At 34.4% G+C, this 25497-nt stretch overlaps 1 protein-coding gene across 1 annotated transcript in view; it reads left to right on the top strand.

The window, feature by feature from the left end:
• ZNF654 (zinc finger protein 654) overlaps positions 1-25497 on the top strand; it is a gene marked incomplete at both ends in the record, with an annotated part of 65690 nt that overhangs the window by 541 nt on the left and 39652 nt on the right. Inside the window, 1 exon segment of the mRNA XM_084232635.1 lies at positions 21027-21172. Coding sequence (XP_084088761.1) covers positions 21027-21172 — 146 coding nt within the window.

Raw genomic sequence — 25497 nt, forward strand, 5'->3', positions numbered from 1 at the left:
TCTCCCCTCGTCTGGAGTCTCTGGAAACATTTCCTGCCTCCCCTTCTCCTCCCCTTGCCCCCGGTAGTCTCCCCTTTTTCGGAGATGGGAAGTATGCCATCTCTCTGTCGCCCCCTTTCCTGTCATCGCCACCCCTCCCCCTCTGCTAGGGTCTCCTGTCATCCCCTTAAGACATCCGCGGGGCTGATCCTCCATTTGGATTAGGTGCTGCCGAGGGTGATTTAGTTACTTTTTGGAGACACGGGGCTGTGGCATCATGACTGTCATCGTTCCTTTTCTTACCTCCGTGCTCTGATACACGCACTCTTTTTTTCTAATTAATTGCTCATAGAGAAAGTTCTTTTTCTTAAACTATTGCTCCACTTACATCACCACCCCCTCCCCTCAGTTTAAAAATTACAATGTATTTTATTTAGCCTGTAAAACACAGCGTCCCCACGGTTTATTATTTTCTTTACTTGATTGGCTGCCACTACGATTTAATGTATAATGTTTGACCATAATCAAGGGTGATAGCAACTAAAGTTCCTGTCTAGGGGTCAAATCTGTGTAATCTGCATCATTCACATCTACATACCTCTGTAGCTTAGAGGTTTTGTTCTCATTCATAACACTTTTGTCTTGCCAACTGTTTTAGCTATTTCTTTTCCACTTCATTTTTAAAAACATTAATTGCTTATCATCTTAGATGTATCGGATTCAAATTCTGGGTCCACCACTTCCTAGCAGTATTAACTTGGACTAGTGACTTAACCTCTTTGTGCCTTTCTTTTCAGTCAAATAGGGAGAGTAATTAAATGAATGACTATCTAAAGGGTTTGGATTCTTTACATATTAAAGTTAGCATTTCATTTTGGTAACAAGTGGGAAATAATGTTAGTAAGGAATGGGCATCTTGTTTGCTGAAATTTATTTTTTATGCCATCCCAAACTTTGAAAGAGAAAGGGTGGAATTGACATTTTAAGGTAAGTTAATGCTTTTGTTTAAATTGTCTTTTGATTTCATCACTCCCCCATAGATAAGTCATTGTCTTGGTACAAAGGGTGTGCCCATTTTCTTTGGCACTACTCTCTATATAGTGACTTTCTTGAAAATGTATTTTTATCTTTGGTGTTAGCATATACCAGATTTAGAGGTTCAGTATCTTTGCAGTACTTTTCATGGCTGTATCTTTCACATCTAGAAACCAATTATTGGTAGATTGTGGATCTACTGAAATTTTAAACTAGAAAATTAGGGCACAGTGGATCTTTTTTCTATATTCATGGACGGAAAGTCTTGTTTTCCCCATGTTGTGCTTTTTATGTCATTAATGAGCAACTTGATTTTGGCTACACTTAACTTTGTAAATTTACTTGATCTGATAACCCTTAATTGCTGTAAAATTTAAAATTTTGAGGACCAGAACATTTTTGGAAAACTTGTAGCTACTCTTATTCTATTTAATGATACCAATTTTAAGAACAGATGAACAAATTAGGGATGTGAATAGTGTACAGTGACAATAAAGTATTTGAAGAATAAATGAGGTTGATTATTTGATAAAACTGCTACCTTCTATTTTTTTTTTAAGTTCTTTTTTTTTTTTTTTTTAAATTTTCTAGAGGCATGTCTTATTTATTTATTTATTTATTTATTTATTTGGTTGGTTGGTTTATACAAGCACTGGGTACAGTCAGAAGCGCGGGAGGGTGAGAGAATTCACCAGAGCCAGAGCGGGGAGCAGAGCAGGCAGAAGGACCGAAGTACACTGCTGAGGGGAGCAGCGGGCGGCAGGAGAGGTCTGCGGCAGGAGAGGTCTGCGCGCCATGTGGGACCCTCCTCCGGTGGCCGGGGAGCAGCCGGGGATCGAACCAGCGCTGCAGAGGCTGCGGGCAGCTTCGCAACCCAGCGCTCAACCGCTGCGCCACCGGGGAGGCCCAAAACTGCTACCTTCTAAATACCCAAGGAAATAAAACTAAACTTAATGAACTTTTATATTCCTAAATTATGAATGTTATACTGAAATACTTTAATGTTAACAACTATTACCTGAAACCTTATGACATGTTTTATAAATACTCTAGATTACCAACAGATTTGTTTTTAGGGTTATTGTCCTGGTTCCATCTCGCAGGTCAGCTTTGTGAAGTCTTTTTTTTTTTTTTTTATTAAAACTTGGAATTACAGATTACCTGTATGAAATTGAATTTTATCCATTGATTAAAATTCTAGTATAGTAGTTCTGCTATATTTACTAATAAAGAAAGTATATAATCTCCTTCTCCTTCTTTACTAGTAAAGAAAATATATAATCTCCTTCCCAAAATTGTTTGTTTTTAAACATCTGATTTCCTAATATTTACTAAGGGCAATATTAAGTAGTGTGCATTCATTCATAAATTATTTAATATTGAATAAACATTAAGTGTATAATATGCACTTGGGTAGGTGATAGTTAACTAATAAATTATACACATAGCCTTGTGACATGGAGAATAAAGATTCCAATTTATCTTCCTTCTCTTAGAAAGAAATATGAATCAAGATTTCTTGGTAGTTCATTTCTGGGTGAAGGGAATGAGGAAGGAATACTACTTTTCAAGAGGGGTTCTTGAGTCTTACCAAAAGAAAAGTAAGACAGAATACAGTAGATAATATAAGTGATAAATTACACATGCAACTTAGTGTATTTTATGATATACATTTTATTTGAGAAACAATACCAGGAATTTTAAAATCTCAAACTAAGGGAATAGTCTGTTAGGCCTCAGTTGAATTTTGAAATGAGTGATTTGGGAGATTGAAAGTGTTGATTTCCAAATAGTTACATTCTGTAATTTTGGAAGAACTGCCTCTGTCACATCCTCCTTTAACTCTTATTGGTACATTCTCAATAGATGCTTAAACAGAATAAGCCCCTAACTGATGGTAAATTTACCTTGAGGAAGGGGAAATACATTTTTCATGAGGTCCTACAACTTCTTTAGGCCTTCAGATAGGTCTTATTATGCAAGTTACATAGTTGAAATTGAGACTTGAACAAATTAACTTGTCTTCAGTTCTAGTGGGTAGACAAGCTGGGATTTGCATCCGGCTTTCAATTTCTACTGAAAGGCACATTGAAATTACAAATAAATCCTCAAACAATTATGAAGTGATTTTTTTTGACAGGTTATGCAGAGGGAAAAAAAAAGTTACTGGAAGTACTCAGGGAATCATGAATTGGAGATACAAAATTATTCTTTCTGTGTGCCACAGTGTAATAAATATTTCAAGAAACAGATAATGATTATTTCTCTGACTTGTTAGGTACTGTGAACATTTCCCCAATTCCTGAAGGTTGTAATAAGTCAACATGTTTTGATGCTAGATACGCTGAAAATTTTTGATCATAAGTTGATTGTAAACTAAAGAAGTTAAGGTGCTAGAATGAATACAGTATATGATAAAAAAAAGCTTTTCTAGAAACACTTGATATGTTGTTTAAAATAAACTTTAAAATTGTTTTTTGCTACAACAGGGTTAATAATAGTCAGGAGTATAAAATGAGAGAATGAAGGTAAAGTGCTCATTAGGTAAAGGTATACCTAATGCACAGATAGGCTTAAATAGAAGAAGCTACTAGTAATTCTTTCATGTGAAATCCTCTGAAGGTTTAAGAGGGACATTAAAGATAATCTTATTTGTAGGTTACCTACAGTTTATATCCCATATTTTACAGAAACTTTAGAAATGTTACAATTATAAAATTTTGTTATTTAACTAGAAAAATTGAGGGACTCTGATGAAGCACTAACTGATTTACGAAAACAACTAGATTTTCTCAGAAATTTTGTCTCCTGCTGGGGACATTTACAATATCTGGAAATATGTTTCATTGCCATAATTGGGGGTTTGCTACTAGCATCTAGTGGATGGAGGCCATGGATGCTGTTGAACATCCTATAATGCATAAAGAATTATCTGGTCAAAATATCAGTGCTAAGTTTTCCCAGCTATATCATGACTTTGGAACTTTTAGCGGATACTTGTGGTGTAATGCTGATATAAATGGCAAATAGTATTTAATGATCCTTACATAATTAATTAAAACAGCTAATATGTATCCAGCACTAGAATAGGTACCTAAGAGATAAAATGGATTCGCCTTTTTAAATTTTTTTTTTTTTAAGATTTATTTTTTTTATTTATTTATACAAGCACTGGGTACAGTGAGAAGCGCAGGAAGGTGAGAGAATTCACCAGAGCCAGAGCGGGGAGCAGAGCAGGCAGAGGGACCGAGGCACGCTGCTGAAGGGAGCAGTGGGCGGCAGGAGAGGTCCACGCGCCATGTGGGACCCTCCTCCGGTGGCCGGGATGCAGCCAGGGATCGAACCGGCGCCGCAGAGGCTGTGGGCAGCTTCCCAACCCAGGGCTCAACCGCTGCGCCACCCGGGAGGCCCCTCGCCTTTTTAAATTTTTATAAATATTTGTATATGCTTAAACAGTCATGCAAGAGTTAATTGTTAAGAATTCCGTTTTGCTGCTAATAGACACCTGACTTAAATAGTTTAAACTATAGTACACATTTATTTCTCATGTAGAAAGTCTTGAATGGGTAGTGTAGGGATGCTATAGTGGCTTTATCAGCACATGTCATCATTTATTTCTTATTTTTCTGGTCTTATTTTGAATTTGTTTAATGATCTAACATTACTGCTGGTGTTTCATTCACATGTCAGTTTCAAGCTGTAGGAACAGGTATCTCTAGGGTAAGCCAAAAGCACCTTGCCCTAAATTCTATTCATTGACTTTCACTTCCATCTTGTTAGTGCTCTCCATTTGAAAAGAATGTTAACAGATTTTTTTTTTTTTTTGGTATTATTTCCTTGATAAATGTATAGGTGATTCTGTTAGGAAGGAAGGAAGGAAGAAAACAAGTATGGATATTGTGGAGGAACCAGGCTTTTTTTTTTTTTAAACCACTTACAACAAAAAATAGCCATCATACTGTCCCTTTCTTTTCCATATATTCCCCAGAGGCAAGCATTTGCAGCCCTTTTAACCATCTTGATATTTACCTCTGTTTGTAAATAATGTTTTCCAAGTTGTAGATGTGATCAATTTGCTTAATTGATAGAGAAGATAGGGAGTACCTCAACATCTCATTCTTCAGTAGACACACTTTGATTTTAACCCTCCCGTTTTTCTATATCCTCTCCTATCTGTCCTACCGTTTCCTCCCTTACTCTTTATTTCTGAGTCTCTTTTAGTTCAGTAGTTTTTTATCTAGAAGGGGAAATATTTAGAGCAGATATTCAGCTGATCTTTCTGTTTTTGACTACTTTTGCCTTCAATTTTAAAGGTATGTGGTAATTTAATTCCTAAGATTTTCTGGTATTTTTCAGCACAAATCATTTTGTTCCTGAACTTATTCCCTCCGTTTTAAAAAGTAACTACCCAAATATTGTTTCTGTCAGTTTTTGTATTCTTCCTTGTGGTTTTAGGTCTTTTGAAACAGAAATTAGTTTTTAATCTTAATAAGGAATAATAGATATGAAAGATGATGAAAAGCAAAGTATTAAAACTAATTCTTAGTGATTTATTTACTTTTGAAAAATGATATCCTACTTCCTGATCTACTCTGCAGTGAATATTCAGAGCTAGAAATAATTTCATTGCATGGATTTACTTCTGTTTTTCTGTGGCAATACTATTTTTGTTAGTAAATTACAAATTAAAAATTTAGGTTTTTAAAAATGGTTTTCATGTTTTTAAAGAATATTCATATGGGAAACTGTTCATGATATGGCAACTGCTGAAAAGATACAGGAGATATATCTTATGTCTCTTTCAGTTTTAATTTTGTAGATAATATGGTAGAAGAAAATATTTTTAAAGTTTGCTGCTTGTAAGTTTTTTAATGATACAATCATTTTGCCTTTTTGCCAAACAGAAGGCACCAGTTGTACTGTTATTGCTGGCACTGAATCTTTTTGATTTTCTTGCCAAAATGTGCTAAACTATACCTTAACAATTACAAACAAAAGCAAAATGAGAGCTTTAAAGAGAGAGATGGTGAGATATATGTGTGGTGAGGTAATTAAAAAAATGAAATATGATCAGTTAGGTATTTGAAAAAAAATAGTAAAATATGGTCAACTGCAAGAATTTAAAATGTATATTCACATGTCAAGGAAAGGCTATTAGACCATTTAAAATGTAATTTAACTACTAATTCTGATTATGTTTTTAAATCAACTACTAAATTGGAGTGTATTTTTAGGTTTTGTAATTTCTCATAACTCCCAATGCCAGGTAACTTTCAACCTTCATGTAATACATGTCACATTGATTTCTTAGCTCCCTTTTTCTGTGACAGATCTGTTCATTGTTTAAGCATGCACTCTATTCAGTTTGTATCTGCTGTCTTGGATGAGACCCATCAGCATCACCTGTTATAAACATAGTGGAACATGGTGGCAAAAAAGATGAGAGAGGAGGTCAGTCTGTATAATGTGTTGCATAAGTGCCTAAAGTCCATTGATGCTTCCTTGTGTCAAGAAGTACATTGATGCTTCTTTGTGTCAAGCACTCAGTACCACCCTCAACTCTCCAAAGCACCAGTGATTATGAAATAGAAGGCAGTAGGAAAAAAAAAAGTCATTGATGTTAGGGTGGAAACTTGTCTGTTATATAACACACTGGAGATACAGCTGTAACAACAAGTATTGTTCCCGGTTTTTGTATACTATAACTTTGATATCTTCTATGAAGGTATAAAAACCTATAAAATAGGGACTAATAGAGGCTTGATGCTTGGACAAGTTGAACTCTGCTGAGATTCTTTGGTTTAGTTTGAACATGTTGAATTTACAGTGCCTTTCCTCATCCAAGGAAAGATCCTAAAGATAGCTGGGTTTCCAAAATTCAGAGCTCAGAAGTGAGGTCTTTTTATCATAGCTATGTAGATGGTATTTGAAATCACTTGTGAATGAACTCACATAGGGAAATGATCTAGAGTGGGAAAAGCAGAGAACTGAGAAATGAAGCTTTAGGGATTCTACAGTTAAATTGCCTGTAGGAAAGGTTGCATTTTCTAATGAAGTCTGAGGAGGATTAGTTAGAGATGGGAGAAAACCAGGAAACAGTGGTGCCACAATGGAAAGGGAAGAGAATGTTTCAGGATGGAATGAATTATAGATGTTGTTGAAAACTGCTGAGATCCAAGCATTGAATTTACATCGAGGTCTTTGATGACTTTAAGCAGAATTTTTTGATACAGTGATGGGAGCAGGAGTCAAACTTTGGAGTAGCTTAAGGAGTGGGAGTCAAAGAAACAGAGGCAGTAGATATAGATGACCTTTAAAAGAAAAAGAAAGATGGATGGTAGCCAGAGAGGCTGTGAATTGAAGGTGAGGAAGTAATTTTTATGAAATTGGTGAGAATTTGGCATATTAAAAAATCTCATAAGAATGATCCATTTGAAAGTAAAAAGTGTTCTACAAAGTAAAAAGTAAAAAAGATCTGCCAAAGAAAGGACAATATCAGATTAAAATCTGGCCAGATTGACAGCCAATAGCCTGTGTACTTAGCCATTGTAGTAGACACATTTATTGTATCTAAGAATATGAATTTGGTGGTTTATTATTAGTATCTGTGCATAGGTATTTGATCGATGTTATAGCTTACTAGAGCAGTTAATGACTGAGTAGAAACAGTGATTTTTAAAAGACTCAGGTAGCAGAAGCTAAAGATGTTCATTAATGTAAGAGAGAGATAAATCAAATGTAATGCTATCAGAAGTTTCCTATAAGAAGTGATTTTCAGTCCTCTTATTTTTTTCCCCCAACCTACCTGACTGATATATTTAACTCAGAATAATGGTGAGCTATACTCGTTATTCTTAAAATGCAAGAGTTATTAGGATGATTATGAATCGGTAGGAGTTACTATCTTATGTTTTTGAAAGGAAGAGAGTATGGGCTATGTTTTAGATAATCATCTTAAATGATTACATTTTAAAGTTTCAGTCTCTGTAGTATTTATATTTAACTATGAATATCTAGAAATTTTATTACTTCAGAGTACAGCAGGTCCTTGGATAATATAATTTTGTTTAACACCATTTTGTTAGCACCATTGATGAGACAAAAACAATCTTGGCTGATGCTGAATGAAAGGAATTATTTGATATTATTCATTTTTTACTTAAAGTTGCAGTTTCCAAAAACCTACTGACAGTGACAGGTGATAATCTATAGAAGCAGTTTGTATACTTCAGGAAGTCTGTGAAGTTATTTGCAAAAAAAAACTTGGTGAGCATTTCCAAGATATTTTTGTTGTTGTTTTTGAGAGAGTCTCTTGAGAATTTCAAAATGGACTAAACAAATACAAATCAACAACAATCGAAAGACATTAAAAGGTATGAACCTTTGCGGTGAGCCTTTGCTACACAAGCAACACTGCCTGTTTTTGCAAATAAAACTTCATTGGAGTATACCAGTTTCATTTCTGTATTTTCTGTGACTGCTGTCATGATACAACAGCAGGGTTGAATAGTTGGGATGGGGAATGTATAGCCCAAAAACTACTTTCTGGCATTTTAAGAAAAAGTATGTCAGTTCCTGTCCTAGATTTTCATTTTTTCTTTGAGACAACCCTGTGAGATAATATTTTTTAATCTTCATTTTATGAATGTTGAAGCTGAGACTCAGAGGTGTTAATTAACTACCCCTAAGTCTCTCAGCTAGGAAATACACCAAGATTAATAGTGTCTATATGTGGAAATACGATGATGAGTGATCTCCCCCTCTCCCCCATATATTATCCAACTTTACTACAGTAAGTATATATATATATATATATATATAGCTTGTCATCTGGAGTGGAGTAGGGGGGAGATTGAAAAAAAATAGGTAAAATTGAATTGTGAAAATATTAAAACTTGTTTATCTCATTACTTGATTTCCTATATTTCATCCTGTGTTTATAAACTTAGAATAAGTATGCATTTTTTGCTTTTCTTCTTGGCACCTAACTTGTACTATGTAGCTCTTTCTCAACTCTTGATTTTATGGATGCAATAATAAATTAGTCTATTTATAAGTTCTTTACAAGTTTTATATTAACTGAAGCCATTTTGCCCTTCAACTGTCATTCTTTGTTCTCTTGTTTATATATTGATGTTCACCTCTATAATTATTACATGCTCATAACTTAATAGGTGCTTATGCAATGTTGCATGTGTTACTGACAGTACATAATTTACTTTTTCTTATTATCAATAAATTGAATTATCCTTAGTTATTGAGGCATACATCTAGATATATAAAGTACCATGAAATTATTGTAGATGGTATCCCTAAAAGAAAAAGTTAGTTGTATACTTTGTGATAAACTTTATATTAATGATTATAGGGGACTTAGGGAGAAAAAAAATTACAAACCCTGCTCTCAAGAAACTGACTCTTGCATCCCCTGATAGAACCTTGATCCAAACTATAGTTATCTTCCCCCTGCACCATTTTATCTCCCTGCTTCTGATTTTTCTGTTTATTCTCCATACAGTCAAAGTAATCTTTTTAAAGACACAAGAGTAGGGTCTTTTCCATGTTTTTCTCATAGTCAAAGCCGAAATCCCTACAGTGGACTACAGATACCATTATTTAACGCTGGTGTAGCTCTTTAACTTGTTTCCTATTCTATGCCACCACTACTTACCTTCAGCTATACTAATGCTTTTGCTGCTCCTTCAACTTGAGTTCAAGTATAGTACGTTCTCACTTATCATCTATGAGTTCTTGGAAATGTCAGCTTTTAACAAAATGATGTGTAACAAAACCAATTTTACTATAGGTTAATTGATATAAACTAGAGTTAAAAGCCTATAGTATATTTCTGGTCACAAAAGCAATACCAAACTTCTAAGTAAAGACTCAAAACACTTCTAATAGTAAACCATAATTTGTATTCATTCATTCATTCATTCATTTTCCAGCCCATTTATTCCAGTTCAGGGTGTTGGGTGCCTGATCCTATCCCATTAGCTCAGGGTGCAAGGCAGGAATCAACCCTGGATAGGTGCTCTTTCACAGCAGGATACAAACATTCACTTAGAGTGGGACAAACTAGAGACACCAAGGAACCTTATGGAAAAAACCCATGCAGTTAAGGGGAGAATGTGCAAACTCCACCTGGACTAATTCCTGCCAGGAACTGAATTTCTTATCAACATAGAACCCATGTTGAAGGGAAATTTGATGTTAATTTGAGGACCTGCTATATATTCTTGCCTCTTGACTTCTATATTTTGCCTTTGTTTTGTCTGCCAGAAATACTTTTCATTTGGGTATCTATATGGTTTGCTCTGGGACCCTGTTCAAATATCCATTTATCAGAGCGATGAAGATATTCCCTAATCATAACAGATAAAGTGGCATCTTGTTTCTAGTATCCCCTCATCCCTTATGTTTTATTGTTTTCCAAGGTAATTAACACCAACTAATATATTTACCTATTTTCCTTCCACTGAAAATAAAAACATTGGGATACACAGTGCATAGTAAGCTCTTAATAAGGTTTGAGTAAGTGAATGAGTAAATACAAATAAACCCTGAAATGGGGAAATGGTGACTTGTACCACTAACACAATTGTATATTAAGTCCTCTGCCAGGACTCTGATACAGATAGTTGGGAATGTTTTGGTGGAACTGAATTGAACATTTGAATTGATTTTAAACACTTTAGTCTTTATTAATATTAAAATGTAGGTATGAAAAAAGTGCTATGGTTAGGAGAACTTTATAAGTAGAGCAGATAATTCATGAAAAGGTAGATGGCATGGCATAATTTATGAATGGGGGTAGTTAATTGACCAGAGCTGGTTCTTACAACTATTTAGAGTGGTTCTTAGAAGTGTGATTTCTCCAGATCAGGAACAAGAGCATCTCCTGAGTACCAATAACTGTGTAAATTGTTGGTCCCATTCTAGTCCTACAAATCTGGAAACTGGATTTGGGACCCAGCAATCTGTGGTTTTTTATTTGTTTGTTTTTTTTTACAAGCTTTCAGATGATTCTGATGCATACTAAAGTTTGAACTGCTAACTAAAGTTAAACTGCTGGACAAGAACATATATAGGTATTGAAATTGGAAAAGTTAAGTGGTTCATATTTTGGCTGTGAAGTTTGAATTTTATAGGAAGAACTGTAGATTTAAGGGCAAAATATTGGTATTACTCATCATAAAATATTATTTTAAGATAGATAAAAGGAAGTAAAGATTGAAAGCCTAGACCAGAAAAAGAAAAGCTGCAGCTTCTTGGGCATTTCAGAAATGGGGTAATTGAAGGTCTGGCTGAGTAGTGGCAATGAAAATGGAGACTGGGAAAGTTTCATGAAATACAAAGTATTCAACATCTGGTTGAATATAGAAACAAGGCACAAAGGCGTTTATGAAATTACATTGGTTTTCTAATCTAACTGTGTAGGAACATGGTAGAAGGAACAAGGGTTCTAAATGAACAGGAGGGTTTTCATAGAAGAGTTAGTGTTCAAAAAAAAAAAAAAGAAATTGTTAATTATCAACTATCATGGGCATTGTTATTAATTTTGAGGATACTTAATGAGGACATTTAAAAACAATGTATTTCCAGGTAACTAATAATAAAGTTTATTGAATTAGAGATCTTATTTTGTTTCTCTTTTTAGTTATATTTCAGTGGAGTATAAAACTTTTTATTTATTTATTTTTAATTTTTTTAACAATTTTTTTTTTATAAGATTTATTTATACAAGCACTGGGTATAGTCAGAAGCGCAAGAGGGTGAGAGAATTCACTGAGCCACAGCAGGGCAGGGAGCAGAGCAGGCAGAAGGACGGAAGTACACTGCTGAGGGGAGCAGCGGGCGGCAGGAGAGGTCTGTGCGCCCTGTGGGACCCTCCTTTGGTGGCCTGGGAGCAGCTGGGCGTTGAACCGGCACTGCAGAGGCTGCGGGTATCTTCGCAACCCAGTGCTCAACCGCTGCGCCACCGGGGAGGCCTGGAGTATAAAACTTTTTAATGGTGATTGCTTCTGTTTGCATTAATTTACCAATGATAGTCTTTAAGTTTAAAACTTCCTTTTAGTTTTTAATCTGAAAACAAGACTGTGTCAACAACAGCAAAAAATAATGTATCAAATCCAATCAAATGAATTTCCTCCAACTGTTAAATTCACAAAGGAAAATTAAAGTTTAGAGTCCAAAAAGGTTAAGATTCCAATTTCCTCCCTTGCTTTAATATTGCTTGAGTGGAGTCATTGCCTCTAAATCAGAGTTGGGGGTTTTCAGTAGCTGCAGATTGGATTGTCCTTCTCACCTCTCGAGGAGATTTAACCCCAGCCTCCCTGGTGTTCTTTCTGAGAATCCAGAAGTAATGCATGTATTTATTCCTCTAGCCCAATACCTATTAAATTTAGATGAACTGTTAATTCCTTGAATTTAGTGCATTTTACAGCTAATTCACCTTTTGCAGTAGGACATAGTGATATGAGAAGTGGAAGATGTGTTTAGAGAAAATGGAATACCAAGTCAATTCTGATTTTACCCTCACCAGGGTGCCTGGCACTTGTACCAGCTGCCAGAACCTATAATTTGTGTTTAAATTTTACTGGGAAAATTTATGAAGTGGCTAATTATGCCATTGTGTGTTTACTATATTTGCAGGGTTGGGTATGGGAGCACTTTGCCAAACATTCCTACTTGCTTGAAAGTTGTATATGAATTTCTGTCTTGCAGAGTTCACAAATTTCATGGATGGTAACTTCAATGATAAGGTTATACTTGATGTTTTTCCTTTATATTTCTTTTATCTTAAAACTTTTAATTTTCATTTCCTCTGTCTTGTTACGGTACTCTGTGCTGCAGTAAGCAGGGATTCTGTTTCAGTGGCACATCATCTATGCTGGCTTTTGTCAAGAGTATCACTTATTTGGAGTGTATGTAAAGCTCAAAACAGCCTTTACACAAGCCTCCAGCCTTCCAGTCTCCACAGCCTGGGTGTTCTGTTGGGTCTGGATTTCTCTGTCTTCAACCTTGTGCCAAGGTATTTTCAGTTCTTGGCTGGTACCCCTTACCCTAAAATTCTTAAGCCTGTTAAGCTAAAATCATAACAAGTCAGAAATGAAAGCCAAGGGATTGTGTCTTTATCAAAAAGCATTCATTATCAGACTTATTTTGCCCACTGTTATCTCCCTGAGATCTAGGACTCCCTGAGATCTAGGACTGATCTCTTAATATTTTCTTCTGCATTGTTTTTCCTTATTTACTCCCTGGGGCCTAACTTGGAATTCATTGGACACTTCATGGCACCATGTCATAGTATATATATACATTGCTCCTTGTTACAACCTTTAATTTGAAATGCACCTGAAATGCTTCAGTATTTGAGGCAATCTCCCATGTTTTTAACCTTTCAAATCTGTACAGATTTTAGGGTACATTCTATGTCAATCTCAGTCTTCAAGGTGTGGTTTTATTGACTCTCTCTTTAACAGGGCATTTTGCTATAACTGGATTTTCAGCTTGGTTCTCTCTGAGATTTCCATACTATAGTTACCTTCTATACCTCTGTTGTTACCTTTGGAACCATTCACCCTCCCCTTTTAATGGACAACTAAAATATTTCCTCCTATTCCATGTTTAAGAACACAATTCTGAGAGAGAGAGAGAGAGAGAGAGAGAGAGAGAGAGAGAGAGAGAGCGAGAGAGAGAGAGAGAGCGCTATATCCTTTTTCTTTTTTTTCATATCAGTCTCATCTGATGCCTGAGAGTGAACTTATTAAGGAAGTTCCTCTCTTTTATCTTAATCAACATGATGACGTTTTATTTTTTAAACTCAATTACTATTATTTTTCATTATAAGTATATTATCTTTTTTTAAACACATTTAGTTCTGATATTGAGCAAAACTAGTACTTAGAGCTAGAGTTTAAGGTGTAGGTTTTTTAAATTTCCCTTTTGGCCTTTAAATTTGTAATAATTCTGAGATTTTTTCTTTTAAGAAAGTGACTCATGCCCTATATAATAAGGAACCTGACCCTACTTAGTTTGCTTGATAAAATCTATTAGCCATCTTTGTTGAGCTCAGATAAAATCTTGACATCTATAGCTTTGATTAGATTTATGTCCTTATCAATCCCAGAAAGCTGCCTGAGACCATATTATGACAGTGATTCTAGAAGCCTTTAGATAAGTCACAATGAATCTAAGAGCTTGTTTTTGAGAATAAAATAGAAGAACAGAATAAGGAGCATCTGACTTAGGGTTAACACTAACAGTTTAAAGGCTAGACATTCACACATTACTGTTCTAATACCCAACTTAACCAACTTTTCATTTTAATCTTCTGACTTGTAGTCTTTGTTGAGAAACCAGACACAAGGATCAAAAAATAATTTCCACCTATTACACCTAAAATGATTTTTTAAAATTCAATAATATAATCACTGCCTGCAATAGGTGGCCAGACCATAGTAAATTGACATGAAATGAAGCGTTCTGCTTAGCTCATGTCAGTTAAGACATTATCATGTGCATACATTATATCTGGCTCTAACCAGCTGTAAGAATGCAGAGAGGTCTTTCCATCATACATTTTCTTTTTTTTTTTTTCTTCCTTTTTTTTTTTTTTAATTTTATAGAGGCATGTTTATTTATTTGTTTGTTTTTTGTTTATACAAGCACTGGGTACAGTCAGAAGCGCGGGAGGGTGAGAGAATTCACCAGAGCCAGAGCGGGGAGCAGAGCAGGCAGAAGGACCGAAGTACACTGTTGAGGGGAGCAGTGGGCGGCAGGAGAGGTCTGCGTGCCATGTGGGACCCTCCTCTGGTGGCTGGGGAGCAGCCGGGGATCGAACCGGCGCAGCAGAGGCTGCGGGCAGCTTCGCAACCCAGCACTCAACCGCTGCACCACCGGGGAGGCCCTCCATCATACATTTTCATTTGATGTTCATATACATTTTCTTTTGCATATTTTTTGGGGTTCCTTTGTGCTCATTTTGATGTTTATGAAGGAAGGATTTAATATAGTACTTTCCCCCATGAGTTTGGAATGAAATAAAAATGAACAGGTATCAGATTTATTCAGAGCTTTTAAAATGAGCTTATATTTATCTTAAGAGGAAAGTTGGATCTTTAAACAGATACACAGGTAGTCACATGGAAGGGACCCTGCCTGCTTCATACCTTGTGGATAGAGAAAATTCATGGAGATGAGGACTTCTGGGAGTGATATTATATGGATATTCCTGCCGTAGTTGTAGCTTTGACTAGAAAATCATGAAGATTCCTTTTCACAATAAAAGTTAAGATTGTATGTAATATTAAGATTATGAGATGTTTATTCCATTTTCCATTTTGTAAAAGGTTAAGTCTTACTATATTCACAGAATCTATTAAAGACCTTAGTGTTGCAGAAATATTCACTTGAGTAGTGCTTGAACAATGTCCTATTGAGCCCCTAAAATTACTGGCTTTTAGATTGCTGCTAAATATTATGTCCTTTGCAGATTTCAAACAACTTTTAATTTACTAGACTCATATCTATACCATTTTGGTGGTTTTTTAAAATATGAATTTAATTTTATTTTTCTTTAGAATGATTATCATGATTGAAAAAGACAAGAGACAGATGACTCTTTATTTTTTAAATATAGCTTTTCTTTACCTTCTTCATTCTTCATGGAAAACTAAAAAAGAAAAAAATCCTCAGGTCTGTGTTCAGGCATGAAGCATTTTATTTGTATTGCCTTGTTTAGGATATGCTTCATTTGAGTATTGAATTAAATAGCTGGAACTTAGCAGTAACTTTTGAACGAATTTTATTTGGGATTAGCCTATCTGCTTGCTAACAGCTGGTAAAATTTGTTGTGGAGAATCACACCTGGAAACAAATTTTTAACCAGTGCATGCTGATGCATAAGCCATCAAAACAAGCTTACCTTGCCATTTTCTTAGGGTACACTGATAATTATAGTTCTTATTTGTTAATGTGCCAAGAATTATCCTAAATTTCAATATATTACCTTACTTGATTCTTCAAGTAACCCTGTGATTAAGATGATATTAAATTAATTTCGTAGGAAACTTTGAGAATTGAATAACTTTGCTATGGTTACATAGCTAATAAATGACAAAGCCAGATCTATCTGATTCTAACTTACTTACACTCTTTTGACAGTGTTGCCCATCTACCTGCTTTATTTTTTTCCATCTGATTCTTAAAAAAAAAATACCCATCAGCACTAGGAAATCTTGATGTGTTGGTTAGTAGCAGAGTACAGAAAGTAAATACAGAATTGTGCTTATATTATGAAATAACCCCACAAAGTAATGAGAACATTGACATTTTAGGGAAAAAGTGGAAACAGAATAGTTTTGTATTTAAACTTTAAAAAACTGAACTAATGTATACTTACCAAAAAATACCTAATTATCAAAAACAGAAATGTAACCTTTAATGTAATTTTTGCTAAATTAGAGACTTTTACTGGAGAATAGTGTTTAGAGACCAGTATTTGGGCCTAAGTATGATATAACTGGAGTGTTATTGCTCCTAGATCTTTTCAGTGGACAGGGCTAGGAAGTACACACACACACACATGCATACATACATACATACAGTAAATGTACATACATACATATAGTAAAAATGTACACACATACATATACTACATACAAATGTACATACAATGTACATATAAATGTACATACATACATATAGTAAAAAAACTAACTTGAGGTTTATTTTAGGTATTTAGGAAATTAACACATTTATTCAATGCATAGGTTGATTTATGGCCATATTTTGATGCTCCTAGAATGAAATGGAATGTGATATGTGATGTGTCTTCTGGTGGTGGTAATTGTAATCCTGAAAGCCACCATCCCAAATTCCAAAAACCCAAATGTTGAAATCTCTGAAGATCAACATTTACAAAATCTATAATCCTGAAAATCATAATTCTGAAAGGTCAGATCATGAAAAGAAGTGAGAAACTCAGGTGAAAAATATAAGAACCTCCCTTGCCAAATTATTCAGTCATGTGCAACTTCTGCCCCATCACATACAGTACTGTATGCTTGCCTTCAAAGAACACCCTTTCCTTAGGTGTAGTCCCCATAGAATCACCTCTACCAATTCAACCACGCACCACACCTGAGGGGGGAAAAAAAAAGCAAACATTGTTTAAAAATGAACAATGAGGCCTCCCCTGGTGGCACAGGCAGTTGAGCGCCACTCTATGAAGCCATCCTTCCGCAGCCTCTGCAGCGCCGGTTCTATCCCGGCCTGCTGTCAAGGGTCCCACATGGCACGGCAGACCTCTCCTGTCTCGCCCGCTGCTCCCCTCAGCAGTGTATTTCATCAGTCTGCCTCTTCTGTTACCTGCTCTGGCTCTGGCAAATCCTCTCACCCTCTTGCACATCTAGCCTGTACCCCAGTTCTTGCATAAATAAATAAATAAATAAATAAATAAATAAATAAATAAATATTTTTTAAAAAAGCAGTGATGTAAAATATAAGTTAAAAAAACAACAAAAACCCCAAAATATCCTTTCTTGGGCCTCCGTGGTGGCGCAGGGATTAAAGTCTCAGTACTGTCTGTCACCATCACTGCAGTATGAATTACAGCCCCCCATCCCCCACCCGAGCTAACCCACATGGAGCAGCAGACCTCTCCTGCCTCACCCACTGCTCCTCTCAGCAGTGTATTTCAGTAGATCACCTATTCTGCTCCCTGTCTCTGAATCCTCTCTCCTCCTCTGACTTATTCCCCAGTTCTTGTACGCATAAATAAAAATAAATCTTCAAAAAAAAATCCTTTCTTAGAGAAGAAAAAGAATTGGACATGCTCAGCAATCTTTTGAACCAAAGAAGTTCCTTTCACTGTTACATAACATATTAAATGGTGAGCTTTTCTTAATGAGGGATTTGAGTGCTGAAGATGATAGACTTATATGCATAACTTCATTTTGGATACTGGATGGCACTTTCAAAATGTCCCCACTATTTTTCATCAATTATATACAATTCATCCCCTTTTGGATTTGAAAATTCTAGTACTAATGCCCTCATTTATGTATTAATGACTGGAAAGTGAATTGTTTTATAAATGCTTATTTGAAGATTTGGTGGACTTTATAGGAGAAAATTATTTCATTTGAATCCTTAAATCATAATGATAGATTTAGACTGAGGTGTGATCATCAGTTCTAAAAGTGAATTTCAGGTTATTACCAATAAAGTTTACTTTTTTCCAGTTAGCCTGATGCATTTGGTGGAAAGTTCAGATAACTGGATCACCATGTAGTACCAGATGATGAAAATTTCAGTTTAAAAATTCATCATTTGTCTGAATTAGCATTCCTAGCATCTGATGCAGTTCTAGTAGCTTTTAATGAATATAACCTTATTTGCCTGAAGAAAGCAACAAAGTTACATATTTAGTTTGAAAATAAGTATGAACATAGTAGGATAAAAAACCACTTACAGTGGTATTGCTGTTTGATTATCAGTATAGTTTCCATCACTTTGTGGTCTACATCAGATTGCCTATGGAATGGATATCCACAAACCAAAACCACAGAAGCATGGCACAGAAGATGGGAAAATCGAAAAGGGAATGCTCATGTTGGTATGTATATCAAATTATAGAAGAATCTCAAAAAGAAACATGCCACATACAGAATGAATGTTTACATATTATGTGAAGAGAGTCATTCCCTAAAACAGAAAAAGGGCAGCTAGACTTCACAGTGTAAGACTTCAAAATTACAGTTAATTGTGATAGTCGGCCAACTCCTATGGACTGCCTCTGTATAAATGTCCATAATCTCTATCCCTGTAATCATTTTTAATATGTTGAACTGGTTTTTAGTTTCTTTCCCATTATTTTAAATTGTCAGCAATTTTTTTTTTTTTTTATAATTCCCTATGCAATGTATTTCATCTTTACATCATTTCTAATACTGGTAAAATTTAGAGAAAGATTTTTGGAGAATTCATAGTATAAACATTTTTCACAAATTTGACCCTGTGAAAGTCTGTTATCACAGTGCTGCTTTTGTGTGTACATGTAAAAACACTGAAATTGCCTCAGTAAATGAAGAGATATCCTTTCTTTTACATCTACATTTGTGAAAGATAAAAATTCTCTTGACAATGAGTTTTATGAATGACCAATGAATAAGTTTTTATGTTTCTCAGTCTCCTTTAAAAATGTAAATGAATGTCTTAAAGGAATTTTTAAAATTAGTTTTTCCAGATTATATTTTCTGGATTTTGCTATTTGGGATTATAAATTTTGGGCTTTTATTGGAATTTGATATTTGGGGACTTCAGTATTCAGGATGATGAAATTGGGGCTGGATATTGGATTTCATTTTTTGGAATTATAACCCAAACTCATCTTCTGGTATGTTAATCAGTGGGATGGATTCACTGTAAACAAGTGATGAAGTAATCATTAGTGAACAGCTTGACTGACATCTTTGAACTTTCAGTTTGAGGTGTTGGAAATAATGAAAGTTGATGACTGTGGGAGATTTCAGGGAGGAATGTTAATAACGGTCAATAGAAATGCAATCATGCTTGGTACTGTATTATGATCTAGGTTATTATTACCTGGATTTAGAAATCAAGAAGTGTTTGCTCAGTGACAAACTAGTGTTTGGTGGTCTTCATTGTTAATATTAGAAAAAAGAAGAGCTTAGTTAAGAAATGATAACCATATTTTTGTTGATCGGTTTATATATTTTTGCTTCCTAATATGCTACATTTGTATTATTTTATACATTTGTATATTAGCTTGAGGTGCTGTTACAAAATACCACAGACTGGATGGTTTTAAACAACAGAAATTGATTTTCCCACAGTTCTGGAGGGTGGTAAGATCAGGATGCTTGCTTGGGTGAGTTTTGGTAAGAACTCTCTTCCTGGCTTGCATATGACTGCTTTCTCTTTGTGACCTTACCATGCCATTTCCTTAGTATATGGGTGTAGGTAAGGAGAGATGAGGGAGATAGAGCAAGAGAGTGCGCTCTTGAGATCTCTTCTTATAAGCCACTGTTCTCTCTGATTGGATTCCTTCCTTATGAGATCATTTAATCTTAATTATGGCCTAATAGTCCTATCTCCAAATACAGTAACATGGGAATTAAGATTTAAACACATGAATTGTAGGGAGACACATTTCAATAAGTCCATAGCAATATGGGCGATGTATTTTAATGTTTCTAAATAATGAATGTAATTTTAACTTATTGTACCAAAACAGGTAGTAGGCCAAATTTGGCCTCCAGGCTATGTAGTTTGATAATCCCTGACTAACATGATAAATTTTAAAATAAAACGTTATCTTAATATAACAGTCTTGAATGATCATAATTAACATTTTATAATAATTAATAGTTCTAAAATCTTTTCTCATAAATTGCCCCAATTTAGTTTTAGAGTATATCTGTCTGCAAGATAAGCATTATCTCCAACTTATGGTGAGGAAACTAATGCACAGAGAGGGAAGATGAGCTACCCAAATTCATAAAACTAGTTAACAGACAGAGCCAAGACTGATTATATTCTGAACTCTTCTCCATAATACGGTAATACTCATTTACTGCCAGAATGCTTAGAGTTCAGTCTTAAAATAACACTGATATTAGTAGTGCAGGCTCATTTCTAATTTTCTCCATTACTATGTTCTACTGTCTAGCTTTCTTAGTATTTAATAATTGGTATTTTCACAAAAGCTAGATATAGGAGGTGAAGGGTATTTGTTAAAAAGTTTGGTAAAGATTTGGACAGTACAGTTGTTCGTTTGCTCAATTCTTTGTTTGTATTTTAAAGGTAATAATTTTCTTTTCAGATATACAACATGAAACTAAACAATAAAAAACTCCCCCAGACCGTTTTCGTTCATTAACTAATGTTTTAATTTGTCTAGTAACTTTTACCCAAATTTTTAAACTTGAGATCTTAAGAACAGTTTCTATAATAATGTACTTTTTGGATTGCTTCCCCATCAGGTGGTTGAAGATTATGCTGGACGATGGCAGGTCCCTTTGCCACAGCTTCAGGTTCTTCAGACTGCACTTTGCTGTTTTACTTCAGCCAGTGCATCATTCCCAGATGAATGTGAGCACGTACAATATGTTTTGAGTAGCCTTGCTTTGTAAGTACTTTTTACTTCTTATAAAATTATTTTTCTCAATGTATTTGAGAATTGTTTTTTGATTATTTTCTTAGTAGAAAGAACCTTTATTAAAGTCTCCCTCAACCAGAAATTTTCATTTCTTCAGTTAACTATTCAGGTTTAATTTTGAACCTTTAATTTAACCACAATATTACTTTCATTTTTATCACAAATGGAATTGTGATATAGATTCTTATGGTCACCACCAGCAGTTTACTTTTTAATTTCCCAGAGTGCCTTGGCACACTTTAATCATAAGTCCCACAGTACAGCAATTGAGGCTGTCATACTTCACATAGGAATCTTAAATAGCAAGAAAAAGTTAGGAAACTGCTGGTTTATAAAAATGTTTATGAATGACTTCAAGTTAGAGATTACAAACTAAGCATTTGTGTTTATTCTTTTTGCTCTCCTAGATAGATCCCACTAAAATTATAGCAAAGGAATTAAAAAAGAAATAAAGTAAAAAGACAATGGAAAAGTTTACTAGTGAGTGAAACTTTAGCAATTTCCTGGGGGACAGAAAGTAGGTGGAACAGTGGTCATTTAAACATGGCAGAGCAAGTCACATCTTCATTTGTGTGTGTGTGTGTGTGTGTTTGTGTGTCTCATATTGCACTCATATCACAATAGAAAATATCAGAGTATGTCTCATAGGATGAATATTATTTTGTGAAACTCTTATTGTTTCCTTCATTTTTATGTATGTGTATAGTTCTTTGTGAAACATTTTTAACTATGGGTGGCAGTTAAAACAAAATTATACACTAATTTATTAGAAAGAAGGAAAACAGTCTGTCCTGCCCTGCCTCCCACTAGAATCCTAGAGAGGTATAGAATTTGAACATGCAAGGTATGCAATAGAGAGTATATATTGAGATACTTTGGGTGAATGAAGATAAAGGAGTTAATTGCAGTTTTTCCATTTAGGCCAATCATTGAGCAGTGCTGAATAGGGAAACAGCATTACTACTTTCTTTCTTCTCTAAAGAAATTAACTGATTTTAGAGCAGTGACCTTTGCATTCTGGCAATCAAAGGTCCCTCCTTAAAAGACTAATCAGTCCCAAACCCTAAACATGCTCAGAGGGCTCTCAGTCTGCTTTTGGCCTTATTCTTAAATATTAATATGTATTCAAGAATGATCAGACATTTGAGGAATGCTTTAATATGAAAAAATACAATGAAGCAAAAAATTTGTAAGAAAGTTAATATGCAAAACAAAAAATTACAAAGAAAAATATAAAATCTATAATTAGCATTTTCACAGTTAATACTTATTAAAACATCAACATGTTAAGATGTGTGAAAGGAATAATAAGATATCAAAAATGAGTTTTTGGAAATTCAGAACATAAGGAATGCTAATTTAAAAAAAAATTTAGAGATTTTTTTATTTTTTAATTTTTTTTACATTGTTGTTCATTTTAAAACAATATTTGCTCCCCCCCCACCCCCCCTCCCTCAGGGGTAGTCACCATGAAATTTCCTTCCCCAGTGCACCCATGCACCATCACCTCAGTCCCCTGTTCTCTTCCCTCCTTCCCTCTGATCCCTCTTCCTCCTCTTCTCCTGCAGTATGTTTCTGATTTATAATTGTCTGTTTTTGCTTTGTTGTATTTTGTACTGTTATTATTTTTTTACACTAATGTCTTATTTGGTTCCCTTATATTCTTCCTATAAGTGAAACCATCCGATATTTTTCTTTTTCCTTCTAGCTTATTTCACTGGGCATAATTCCTTCTAGTTCCATCAATGTTGCTGCAAATGGCATGAGTTTATCTTTTTTGATTGCTGAATAACATTCCATTGTGTATATATGCCACATCTTCTTGATCCTGTCATCTATTTTTGGGCATTTGGGTTGTTTCCAGGTTTTACCATTGTAAATATTGCTGCAATAAACATAGGTGTACAGGTGTTCTTTTCAATTAATGTTTTTGTGTCTTTTGGGTAGATCCCTAGAAGTAGAATTACTGGGTCATGTGGTAGCTCCATTTTTAGTAGACTGAGGAACCTCCAGACAGCTTTCCATAGTGGTTGGACCTGAAATGTTAAAATTTAAAGCTCTACAGCAAAGTCTAAAGGTAAAGAATATATATAAAACATAATCAAGAGAAGGAATGTGTCAGAAAAATGTAACATTTAGGAGGTTCAATATATTAACTAGCTGGAGTTCCAGAAGAATTTAGGGAATATTCATTGGAGTAAAATTTTTGAAGACATAATAAAGGAATTTCTTGGAACTGAAAGTCATGAACCACCAGGCTGAAAGAGCCCAAGATGTGCTCAGCACAGTGAATATAAAGATAATCAGCTAAATGCATTATTTTGCAATTTAAAAATACCAAGAATGAAAAACTAGATTTGAGCACTTGGAGAGGAAAAACTAGGTCACCTACTAAGGAACAATCATCAAATTGTTCATAAAAACAACAGCAGGTGGTAGAATATAATGAATCAGATTTGAGGGGAAATAATTTGTAATATGGAATTTTATACTCATCCAAACTATCAGTGAAATGTGAGAGTACAAAGAACATTTCCAGGCATGTAAGGACCTAAAAGACTGACTTGTGCATACATTCTTCTTAGGAACTTACTGTAGAATATGTTTAGAACAATGAAGGTGCAATATAAAAGACCAGGTAATAGTGGATCCAGTAAACGGTAACTTTGATTTAAGAAAAGTCACAAAATCATTGCAGAGCAGTAAATCTTAATAGATGTCACTACTAAGAAGGAAATAACAAGTAGAAACAAAGATTTGAGACTAACCTTGATAACTTGGAATTATGTAGCATAGTAATAAAAGCAGACAAGGCAAAGGATATGAGCTCTTAGACACTCCAGGAAAATGAAAAATAGTCTGAATAGGAAAGGACCAGTCATAGTAAACTACTTAAATGTGCTTTGAGTATTATGGATAGTTTTCAAAATATAAATGATGTTTATTGAGTTTAAACTTTCAGGTAAAGTACAAAAATAATTGTAGTTAGAGAACAAATGAAAATTATTAACTTTTAAATATGGGAATATTTGATTATTTGAATTGAAAGTGAAGGACAAGGGTATTACTTAAAGGTATTACTTCCCTTTAATTCTCAATTTACAAAATGGAATGTCCAGCATTAGATAATATAAATAAGAGTATAAGTAAAGTAACATAATAGAGGAAATAATAGCAGTGACTAACTACTATTGTGTGACTAACTACTATTGGTTGTGTGGAGAGTTCAGTTATCTTCAATTCAGTTCAATCCAGCATGGAGTTGAGATAATATTTAAAGTTGGTAAATTAAGATATATAGCAAAGCTTATCAAAAGCTATTATAAATATTAAAAGTAGTTAATTCTGGAGCATTAGAAGAGACAGACTTGAAACCTTTATGTACAGTTAGCATTTTTAGATCTTGGCAATATGTTAATTTCATATAGCAACTATATTTTATATGTACTTATGAAAATTTAAAGGAGTACATATATTGATACATTATAGCAAAGAATTATGAAATGATGGATATGTTAACTAGCTTGATTGTGGTGATTAATTCACTTTGTATATTAAAATATCAAGCTGTACACTTTGAATATATGTAATTTCTATTTTTCAATTATACCCCAATGAAGTGGAACAGAAGATTGTAGGAGAGTTTATAATACAATGCTGTTTAGATTTGTAAGAGCAAGGGATTAAACAATTATTTTAAAAATATTTTTTGTATTTAATTTATGATGCCTAATTGAATATGGAAACTAAATTAGGACTTTTTGATTATAATTGACAGATCTTATTCAAGTTAGCTGAAGCAAAAAAGAAGAGTGAAGAGGGATTTATTAGGTACTAAACCATGGAAAAACAGGGACTGGAACTAGTTGAAAGAATTTCAGAATCCAGAGGATAATATATTATTTATTATTGTTCTCACCTTTTCTATCTTTGCTCTTTTGATTTCTCTCTCTCGGGGCTGATGACTACTCTTAAATTAAACTTAGTTTATTAATCAAGAGAAAAGAAACCCTTTCCCCCTTCATAATACTCCAAATGTCTTAGGAACTTGAGTCCAACAGGTTATATGCCTACTGCTTGAATTAGTCACTGTTAAAGATTTGCATATGGAAAGATTTTTGGCCCAGTCTCATGACAAGCCCAGCTAGTGGAAATGAGGCATTCTCATCAGAACCATAGAAATAAAGAATGGATAAGCAGTTCCCTTAAAAAAAATGTGTGTTAATATGAAAGAGAGCTGGCTAGGTAGACAACAAAGACTCTTTTTATATGTTAATTTGAAAGCTACCAAAACA

This window comes from Talpa europaea (genome assembly GCF_964194135.1).
Source record: "Talpa europaea genome assembly, chromosome: 4".
NCBI lineage: Eukaryota > Metazoa > Chordata > Mammalia > Eulipotyphla > Talpidae > Talpa > Talpa europaea.